Raw genomic sequence first — 11177 nt, 5'->3', positions numbered from 1 at the left:
CTGGTCAAAATTTAAACAGGAAAACACAACTTTTTACAACCATTTAAATAAAATGTTATCATTGAGATGTCTGCTTAGCCTATACGCTTTTTGCTGAGAGAAATTTAGATTACTCTCATATTGACCTGCGAAATATGAGGCTAACACCAGCACCAACATCTTTCTCGCTATAATAACTATATTCATATTTATATTTACATGATGACGTTCAAGTGACGGAAGTGATTATGATGCTCACCGTTGCTGCTTGTGGTTATTTGATTGGTTAGTGTCTGTGGTCACAAGTCTCATCGCGCGTATTTCTGAGACAACATAAACACACGAATAGTTTTTTGTGCTAGGAGCTACTACAAGTGTTGAATCAATTCAGTGAAACACAAATCGTCAGTGTGATCTAGTGTGTTAAAGCTAATCAGCTGATTATTGGCCGCATTTTATTTGTTATTGCTAAAAAAAACGAGGGAGAATGAACACAGTCTGCCAATTCCAGCAACGAGGATGCTAACCTGATGGAGACATTGTGTTGCTACACATGGAGGATAACGAGGACGATGAGGATGAAGAAGTTGGCAGTATGATCGAGCGGTATTTATAAGGTAAGTTGACGACGCGAGCTGAAACTACCGGTAAGCTTCTTCTGTCATGTGCTGTGTGCCGCGGGCTAACGCTAGCAACGGCTAACAGGCAGCTGCTAGCTAGCAGGAGTTGTGAAGTGCCGCTGTCATTGGGCGAGAGGCGGGGTACACCCTGGACTAATCAGCAGTCAATCACAGGGCTGTAATGTAAGATGAATGTGCTTAATCATGAAGTAACTGCTGCAGTGGTTTTTATTCACAGCTGAGCTTTTTTGTAAATCCACAAGTGCTTTTTGTGATGACTTTGATTTGATCTGTGACTGTGGTTGTTATTTGCTTTTGCATTTGATTACTTTGAAAGTATTGCACGGAATTGATTAAGCATATGTTGCGCATACAGCTACCTGCATTTCAGCTATACAGAATGATTTGAAAGTTTTTTTAATATTGTTTATTATTGCTAAGGCTTCATAATAGATCTGGGAAGACCTGTTAATAAATGCGGATTGTCTCTTTTCCCATTTACAGTGGAGTATACTTCAGTCGGCCTCTTTTCTGCTGCGTCACCACCTGACATCACAAATGCGCCAGAAACAGGGTTAGTAAACAATAGTAAGCAAAAAGAACTTACATTATACTCTTTGGTAAGCAGCATGGAGGCCAGTAAAGATGTTACGGTGGTTAGGTCTTTATTGTACCCTCTCTGCGCCAACATATTTGGAATGATTTTTGAGCGCTGCTTGGAGGGAGACGGGTGGAATTTGTAGCTGAGATGATGCGCAACACAGCATTATGCTGAGAAGGGGGCTGAGATTAGCATGTCGACTCGTGTTTTGTGTTCCTATCGTTGCTGATCAGAGCAACCTCTGTAACCTTTCCCACTAAGCTAATAAAGTCAGGTGTTAGTGGGTGTTAGCAAGTTTTTTGACCAGTGGGAAAGTGGCTTTATTGTGCTAAAAGTGGGCAATGCAGATCACAACAAAGTCATGTTTCTTACCTACATTCAAAATTCAGGTGATAGCTTGAATTAAGTAAAACATAACAAATTTTTTAAAGCTACCATGTTGTCTTTTGGTTTCTTTAACTTTTCGCTTTTACCGTGAAGACGTTGTATCGTAGTGCTCCAGGTTACAGAGATTTGTTAACAAATCCAGAGTAGTTGTTCCCGTTTCTTCGCTTTGTGTCTTGTAGTCAAATGAAAATGAACATCAGTAAATATAAAAACAAGATTTATTGCTGAAAATATACATGGTGCATCAAAACAACTACAGTCATGACATATGTGGAAAAAAACCTGACAAATTTCTCTCCCATGATTCATATCTTTATGTACACTTGGAAGTCACAAACACATAAATTAGGCCTATGTCATTTGCTTATGTCATTTCCACATTGAACCTCAATTTATTTATTAATATGTTTTATATATATTTATTCTTTTACAAAATACCGGCCAAGACTGCACAAGCATTAAAAAATACATAAATCTTTAGTTGCAGATTTGCCCCGAACAATTTGACTAAAGCTGTTTTTTTTTTCACCTGAAATTCATCAAACCATATGATCCCTGGTATACATATTGTATTTAACATCATATACATATATGAACAAAAGTTTAATACTGTGCAAACTGCAACTGCTAATAATCCCTTAGGGCCAGCAGAAGGTCGATTCTGCATGTCTGTGTTTACTTTATTTTACAAAGTCCAAATGTACAGCGAAAGTATGATTGGCACCTTTCTTTATACAAATGTGTGTGACAATGTGTGTGCTCACTGACATGCAAGGGAGTTCAAAAGCCAGAGCACACACAGCGAATTGAGCAACGATCCCCAGATAAATAACATCATACAAGTAATTACACTTTGGGAGCCAGCTTCCCAACATTTTCTTTTTGTTTAGTGTATATTCAGCATTTTGGTTCACCCAGACTCCTGCATTCCTTCGTCCATTGTGACATTTTTGATAAATACAGAAATTAAGACCAATTTTACAAAATGCACTCAATGGAGTTTTGTGACACCTAATAGTCTTGGACAGGTTCATACCAGGGAGAAGAGGCTTGGTTCAAACACAGGCCCTTCTACAGTGTCCATGGTAAAATTTAAGACAGGCCAATCTCCCTTTAGGCAAAGTCAGCCATCTTCTTTTTCTTCATCTTCCACACCACCAAACAAGTAATCCCTCCTGGACAGGGATCTTACCATTTCCCGGGTATGGGTGTGCCACACTCGTACCAGCCCACGTAAGTAACATGTGACTTCCCTCCAATCTCTCCAAAGTGCACAGGTTCCTGTCTCAATGCTCTATAATATCCTGGTATAAAGGCAAAGAGGTGGGATTAGAGTCATATAAGTAAAGACTTCATGATGATAATGATGGCTATGGTTTACTAAAATACCTGTCCTGCTTTGTAGCTGGTCAGCAAACATCTGGGTGCCCGTCCGTCCATCCAAAAAAGAGTCAACAAATTGACAGTGGTCCTCACCATACCCCGTCTGATCTCCTATGTTGTAGAACTTTCCTACAGAGAGGAGAGGAATCTGGTTATAAGCTATACAAATCATCATAAAATTAAACTGATCAGACATAGTCCGGGTTATTTTTCCTCAGGACACTAAAGTTTTATATCTACTTCTGATTCTATACAAAGACAAATAACCTGGAGGAGTGTCTGTGAAGGTTCTCAGTCATCCAGGTCAAGCTTAATCCAAAAGGCAACTGGACTTGGTTGAAGCTAGAAATATAATGACCCACAGAAGCTTATATTTCTAGCTCCGTCCACCAGTCAGTTTAGAACTAAAGGAGCCCTTTGGATGACAGGTGAAATGTTTTCAAGAACGTAAACCAAGTTCAGTTGCCTTTTGGATTAAGCTTAGAATATTCTGGATTAGTGTTTTAACCATCCATACGTGGGTCAAAGGTCATCCCTTGTTCTGTGTTTTTATAAGTTTACAGAATGTGTTGAGAGATTTTTTTGAGATTCAGATCCTTTTTTTCCCCTGAAATATGGGCTGTGTATTTGGCATAATACATAACAAAAGTTTGATTTCATATTTATTTTATTTTCCGCTAAGTTAAGCTACTGTGCTAATTTACACTTAGAATGTACTGTATGTTATTGCTGTTGTTGTAGTATGTTTTTAATATGTAATCTTTGTGCATGGCTGTGTGAACTAGTTGCACTATGGGGGTAATAAAGGTAGGCTATTTAATTTAATCTTCAAATTTAGCATTATTAAGATTCTGTTACACATATGCCGTTACTCCCAAAGCAGTCCAACCAAGATAACTCTTTACTATTAAGAATTGCACGCTCCTCTCTGGGTTAAGTCCAAATATAACACAATTAAAAAGAGAAAAAGAAGAAAACAATCAAACATAAACACTGAAGTTCCCACAGGGCTGACGTGTTGGACATGCAGTGGTTTAAAAAGTGATTTGTAATTTCCTTGTGTCCCCTTGGGGCCCTAAGAAGCTGCGCAGGTACCTCTGCCAAGAATGTTGTGTATGAAATTTTTGTCAAAGGGATTGCAGAAAAACCACTGGCTCAATTTCCAGGTAACTAGGTGGTTCGTTGTTGCATGCAATAACAAAGAACACATTTGTTTTTGGACCTAATTCAGATTCGACTCACGAACAACAAATATTTTGACACAGTCATGGCTGTGTTTGTGCTTGCAGACATGGTCACACTGGACCATGCCCTTTGGCGGAGGTCTGTTTTCTCTAAGTGCCGTATCGTCCAGTAGGGTGTCAGTCTGTCCTTACCATTGAGAGAGTCACTGAGGTAGATCTTATATCTTAGGGAGTTGCAGAGTTGGATGCCCACAAACTTTCTGTACCAAGTTCTCTTCACATACTGCTTTCCATTGCATTCAGAGTAGGCGTCAGACTTAAATGGGAACTGGGTCCAGATGGCATCTTTGCCTGTGCGGAAATAAGTAGAAGCAAAGGCTTACTAAACTATTCCGTATAAACAAGAATCTAAAAAAAGTGAAATCTAAACTAAGCAGGGTTTGGCTGAAACATACTGATCTTAAAAGAAAAAGAAAAATTCACCTGAAACATTTTCGCTCACTCGTGGATCCGCTACAAACGTGAGAGAAAGTAACAATGAATAACGTCATCAAAACAATTTCAAAGGAACACAGTCATGATATATCTTGAATTATTGTGCTCGACAAACCTAGACTTGTATTAGAGCCCATTTGGCATTGTAATCACAATGTTTAGCCTCAACAGGCTGTTCTTTGATTGCACAACGGCAAGAGGCCAATTAAGCAAAGCATTCCCCTCTAAGTGTTGTCATTGTGAGTTTCAAGAAACAACATATGATCAACTCAGGGCTAAACTCCACCTCCTTAACACTGATGATAGATAAGCTTTGTTCAGAGGGCTTTGATCAAGAAGGTAGATGATATTTTAGAAATAATCCTCTGGGGACATCTGGTGAGCTGTCAACACCCTTGAGTCCTAATCATTCGGACCTCAGTGCCATGTTGAAGTCATTAGACCAACAACTGCCTAACAATCCATCTTCTGAGATTCAAAGCAATTTGAATCTCTGCCCTATTATTAGCAACGTACACAGTGGCATCAACTTGCAACTAATGGGTCTCTTCTGTCAAACACATCAGGGTTTGTGAGGAATGCTTTTAGTACGTCTTGTAGCATTTGTACTTGCCTGATTCTGTGCTAAAAGACACAGGATCACTGGACGGCCCTGTTCCCAGCTCATTCTTAGGTGTCACTTTAAACTCATAACTGAAATAAAGAAGGAAAAAGAGAGAATAAAAAGGCAAAATCCAAACGTTGAATTTTCAATTTAAATACCTCTAAATCCCAGAACTGGGACGAAAGATATTTTAATGCCTTGGACAGCAAAGAATGGGTCACACACATACAAAGTACTGATGGTTATTCCACGTGCTGCGTTCAGATGTCCTGGCAAAAGTTGAGCCAATAGTCAGGCCAGAAAACCGAGCCCAGAGGAGGGTTCTGGTAAGTTCTGCGACTCCAGATGCTGAGATCTAATTAAAAACTCAGTGACCCACTCCACCCAGATCTCGTCAGCTTTTGTGTCGCTTTATCTATTTTGTAAATGCAAACCAAGCATGAGTCACTGCATTGGCTGCAAGAGTATGCAGTAGTGCCGTTTAGTACTCCTGTCCTTGATGAGATTTACAGCAAACCTCACGAATGTAATCAGTCGCTAGTTCAAGCATACAGGATTTGTTAAAGGTGCCCCGTGGAGTTTTCTTGAAAACAAACAAAAGTAATGTGTACACTCTGTGCCACTCATCAAAACCCGTCATGTGTATCCTTGAGGTCTAAAACACATCATGAATGCATTTCCTTCCTCACAAAACATTTGCAAAGCTCATTATAGGTCGAAACCGGTATTGTTGCATCCATGTTAACTATCAAGAATTCTTCTTCTTCTCTGCCTTTGTTGGCTCCTTCGTGTCTTTCTTGACAAGGCATCACTGCCTGTTGATATGTAGAATAATTTGATACAATTGGTACCAGTTTGTATCGTTGCATGCCTGTACACTTGCAAGCATGTCCTACTTGCATGAGACAAAGAAACCAGAGGCAAACAATAAACTGAAAAAAGTGGACGTAGCTGCCGTGACATCACAAGCTGTAAGACTAAAGGAGAAAGAGGTCAAGTCGGCTTGGCACATTTTTCAACAACAGGCTTTGTCAGATTTAACGTCTGAATCCTGTACCTGCTCTCTGGTTTGAGATTCTCCACAGCTGTGTGTGTCTGGTTGGTCGTCGTCAGTATGGACATCTTATGTCCATTTGGTCCTTTACTGGTGGATACAACTTCATACTCTTAAAAAAGGAGCCAGAAAATCAGTGTTATCTCAAATGTTTCCTTAGATAATAAACCATATTAGAAGAAGGGTCATTTTCTCACAGTCTAATCAATCGTACAGAGTTGCCTTCTGCTTGCCTTGAGAAAGATTGCTTAGAAGTTCAAAGCACTTCCGCAGTTCTATAGTATATCAAGTCCAATCAGCCCGACACAATTTGGACTCAGGGGTTCTCAAACCCAAGAGCCAAGAGATTAGCCGTTTGATCATATTTACGGTACCTCTGGTTTCATTGTCAGATTTCTGCCAGTCAAGAATGACGAACGACGGGCAGCCTTCCACAGTAACCACAGTGAGGTTTGAGGGAGGTATGCGTGGAGGACCAGTCACGTTCTGATCGCTGCCTTCCTCATCCGGGAAGTAAGCAAGGGAGGAGGTGATGGAGCACGGCTCATCTGGCTTCTTGTCTGTCTTGTAAACCACATGGGGAGCTGAAGACAAGCGCAATAAAAAAGCAGTTATTAATTAATAACTGCTACCTTTTTTTCTATATTTGTGCTGTATTACTGAGTAGAATTGGGAGAGAACCTGCACTGGAGGAAAATACCTAAAGAAGTCTTACCTACAAAGCGCTTCTTGCCCATGATGTCTACTTCGGACGCAGGCAGAGGCCTGAATATGGAGGAATTTTCATTTATGTCAAAGCGGCTGCCTGAAAAGGAAACAGAAGCGAGGTTAGGTTTATGCGCCAGTAGTCTGGCAGCTCTCTCTGTCCTCATTTTTACAGCTCTGGCCCAGGTCAACCGCCAGCCAGCACCCAGCACCTGCTCTGGCCTGAACTCAGGTTCTTTGTCTGTCTCTCAATATTTTATATTTCTCTTTTCTTACGACAAGACACACCTGCAAGCTGCATCACCAGTCCAATGATTAATATCATGTGCATGCACTGACTGAAAGTCTTTTTCAATCATATGTTTTAATGTTCCTGGAGATACTTAATTTTTCCTGCAGGTGTGAAAGCAGTTATGATAACGAGCCATAACTTTCCTCCAAAGATGCAATAAAAGTTGCGTTTCTCGTACTGTTTACTGCCGGGGCGGAGGTGGTTGTCTGTTTTCTGCGCTCTTGCTTTGGTTTGGCTGTGACCAGAGGGAATGTCTTCAAGATGGACTCCTTTTCCCCTTGTTTCAGGTCCATGGGTTTATCTAAGGACAGAGAGCAAGAGAAGGAGGAGGAGAGATCAGCTCTTCACTCTCATCATCTGACTCACAGTCACAGTTGTGATCCATCTGCTCTGGCCATCCTCACTGAGCAACTCAGTGGCCTTTTCCTGGCTGCTGAAAGATCAGAATTTGCGTCTTGAGTAATCTCTTTTGCTCTTTAAAGGGGAAAAAAAGTCTGCCAGAATACATTTTCTGAATCCAAGGATGCCCAGACGCTTAGAATCATGCACGGACACATAAACAATATAGCCTTTGTTCACATAAGTATACTTATAATGAGACGGAGACGAGGGACAACAAAGAAACGGGACAGAGTGAACGTAGACACAGAAAGTCCAGAAAAGAGCTTTTGCAACAAGACTGCTGAGTAGAGCTGTAATGTTAAATAATTGCTGTTTTGTTAATAAAGTAAACACATCATGTTTAATTATAAGCGATTTTTAAGTTGTAAGCCCTTTTTTATTAACAAAAGATAGCTTAAGACAGCGGTTCTTAAATCATATTGGCGAGTGCAGAGGCATTGCAGCGGAGACTTACTGGAGGATGTGAGAATATAGCGGAACTAAAGTTGAATAAGCTTCATTCGGGACTAATAAATAAACTACAGTGCTCTCACGCTTGCAAGGCAATAAGGGTTGGGTTGAGCAAGCTTCATTCAAGAAACACAACAAGTGTGAATGACAAGTTGGACATATTTTCTACCCAGAAGAAAAGGAAAACAAGTGTCAACAAGGCAAACAAGCCTTGTGTCCTCAATGTTTTCTAACTCTTTTGGCAACTCAGGGAAGATGTCAAAAAGAATGCTTCAGTTATGCTTATTCACTCCCTTGCTGCTGGCTGTAGCTTCACAATAACAATTGCGTCCGGTAGCATCAAGTACCGACCATTGGTTGCGCCCCTTTGGTGTCTCACAGAGATGCAGATGGTACCCCTTTAGCGCCTGTGTCAAGGAGCCTTTATATGTTTTAAGATACCCTTTAGCATTTTCTCTCCCTTTCTAACACCTCTTCTTAACATGCAGCGAGTAAGCGCACAGCAGATGGAGGGAAAACAATTGAAATACTGCGAGCGATGCTGCATTACTGGACCGAGATGGAATCCTTGTGTGTGTCGCTTGTGATTTCTTTCTCTGAAAAGGAAGTGCAGGTACATGACACTTTTATCAAACAAGCCACAAGTTGCTCAACCTGTTTGCTGATTCAAAGAGCAGGCTGGAATATCCTCACTGAAAAAAAATGAAAGTATCTGATGTTTGCTTGCTAGCTCTTAGTTAGAAATTTGTTTTTTAATGGTAAATGATTATGTTCTGTTATGAAAGGTTATGGAAATGCTACAGGGTACCTTGCTTGTTGTATGAGGCGCCAAAAGGGCATGGAAATGGTAGGTAGTTTTACAATTGAATGACGATGACAATTTTTTTTTAGCTACAGCCAGCACCCCGTGACTTTAGCTTAGGCTAAACAGAGAAATAGTTGGGGAAGCAATTAGCGGTTAAAGGGTCAACTGATTGAGGTTCTTCATGAGTGTTGTAAAGGGGTATTTCTTGGCTTGTTGCAGTGACTTCCTCAAATTTCCACTTGATGCTTGGTAGCCGCCACTCCCTTTTTAGCTGCCCCTTCCTTTCAGTCATGTTCTAATCTAAGCTAAACTGTAGCTTCATATTGACCATAAAACATTTTGTGCCATTCTTCTCATCTCTCTGCAAGAAACCCAATTACGTTTTTTTTGCCGGAAGTTGATCCATTTCTGTAACTTGCATTTTGTTTTCCTTTTTTCATACCCTTTAACGACAATATGGTTAATAATTGAAAAAAATATGATTGGTTGACAGAGGGGTTAAAACCATGAAGTGTTTTTTGCATCTGAAGGAAAAGATGAGGGAAAGGTTTGAGAACCCTGTCTTGAAAAGCAGCATTAAGTCCAGCCTTCCTTGCCATCAGTGCAGCATACAGGACAAGGTGCAGCAGTGCTCAGTGGTCAGTGCAGCTAATGCTGTTCACTGTTCCTCACCATGGTCATTAGGTTTCCCCACCAGGTTGGTTCTCTTGTTGACAGGAATAGGGGGATGCAGCACTGCAGGGAATCGTGGGAAACAAGAGTCATTTTCAGATTAACAACCACATTGACACAGAGCAGGTGGTCAGCACTGAAGAGAAGATGCAAAACTGAAAACAAGTGTTGTTGGTTATTTAATAATGATGAAGGAATGTCAAGTTTATAGAATCAAAGACTGGGAGACATTAAGCAGGGGAGAAGGCCGCGGTTATACTGTGTGCTGAAAAAATGAAAATACAAACACAGGCTTAATACAAACAACAATAAAGCACATAAAAGCAAAGCACGTTGCATGTGAATTCTTTATGAAGTGCTGCCACAGAGCACCGCTGTGGTATGACTAATGAAAACCATGTCAGTGTTTAATAACCTTGAAAGCATAAACTGGTGCTTTAACCACCCGGAATCCCCAAAGGAATAACTCTGGAATCTAAAAATTGAAACAGGACTTTGACCGCCCTTCTGTGAAAAATTATTTTGGATCCAATGCAGTTTGAACAACAAATGTTTCACAAAATTCCTGCACCACAAAGAAAATGAAGATCAAGCCAAACCATCAGATGAAAACAAAAATAATTGGAATTAATTGGCTTCAGTGAACTGGATAAGTAATCGCAAGGAATAACAAGTCTTTGTAATGAAAACACCTTGGATACATGCTGTGAAACTCGGATTTCTCAACATGAAAGTTCTGCCATAATTTAATGTTGTTAAAGAAGCACAATCGTCCTAAATCTTTGTTGTGATATCTTAGAGGAGGTGGAAGACCTTTGGGAGGCTTGAAACATGAAGTTTCCGTTACACATTTCACATCTGAAGTGCTTAGAGATAATCCATTTAACTGCAGTGATTCACTTCCAGATCATCCCTTCACCATTTGTCATTTTCCTATCTCAGAGATTCATTAATGGTCCTTCCGTCGACAAAATTCTGTAATTGCTATAGTGTTCTGGCCAAAACACCCTAGAAACATTTCTCTTGGAATTGTTTCCTCCCTGGAGCTGGTCGGCATAAATCAGTGATCTCTGGCACCTACTCCCAAGAGAGAGGAGTTGAGGCTTTCAAGACCAACTGAAACAACATCTGCCAACAAGTAACTGATTAACATGAGAATATATTTTAGGAGTACCTCTGACTCACACATGGTATAACTGACAGCTAATGGTAAACATATGCTCGTATATCAAGTCACACAATAAGATGACGCAGTAATTTCAATGCCAGTCTCAAGATATACAAATACAAATGTCGGGTATGCACACTGACAGCTTAAAAGAGTTACGTCATCTTTAACTGGGCAGAGAATGAGAAGAGGGCCATTGTGTTGTAATGTGATAAGATGTGATGTCAACATAACACATGTGAACTATCTGTCTGCAATGTACACAGTGTGATCTGGTGTGCGTTCTACAGCGGGTGTCTTTGGGTTGCTGTCGCACAAAAAACCCCTCAAACGGCAGGTCAAGTATCTGAAGAGCCAAAGGCCTCAGACTCACATC

The 11177-nt window shown here is 40.5% G+C and overlaps 1 protein-coding gene across 5 annotated transcripts in view; it reads right to left on the bottom strand.

The window, feature by feature from the left end:
• Positions 1 to 1787: 1787 nt before the first annotated feature.
• The window catches only part of LOC138592336 (target of Nesh-SH3), a 29283-nt gene continuing 19893 nt past the window's right edge, over positions 1788 to 11177 (bottom strand). For all 5 annotated transcript variants that reach the window (XM_069663108.1, XM_069663103.1, XM_069663106.1 and 2 more), the window contains 10 exons: positions 9634 to 9696; positions 7483 to 7605; positions 7023 to 7112; positions 6682 to 6891; positions 6311 to 6419; positions 5263 to 5342; positions 4638 to 4667; positions 4347 to 4505; positions 2977 to 3099; positions 1788 to 2891 (listed from right to left, as the gene is read on the bottom strand). In XM_069663108.1, the coding sequence (XP_069519209.1) occupies positions 2776 to 2891; positions 2977 to 3099; positions 4347 to 4505; positions 4638 to 4667; positions 5263 to 5342; positions 6311 to 6419; positions 6682 to 6891; positions 7023 to 7112; positions 7483 to 7605; positions 9634 to 9696 (1103 nt within the window). In that variant the 3' untranslated portion in view covers positions 1788 to 2775. The remainder of the gene's footprint in view (positions 2892 to 2976; positions 3100 to 4346; positions 4506 to 4637; positions 4668 to 5262; positions 5343 to 6310; positions 6420 to 6681; positions 6892 to 7022; positions 7113 to 7482; positions 7606 to 9633; positions 9697 to 11177) is intronic.

Source organism: Semicossyphus pulcher, unplaced genomic scaffold (assembly GCF_022749685.1).
Source record: "Semicossyphus pulcher isolate SPU_LCO1_2020_fin unplaced genomic scaffold, fSemPul1.0.p SCAF_15, whole genome shotgun sequence".
Classification (NCBI taxonomy): Eukaryota; Metazoa; Chordata; class Actinopteri; order Labriformes; family Labridae; genus Semicossyphus; species Semicossyphus pulcher.
Note: the sequence above shows the minus strand (reverse complement) of the source record. Positions and strands in the feature narration are given on the sequence as shown.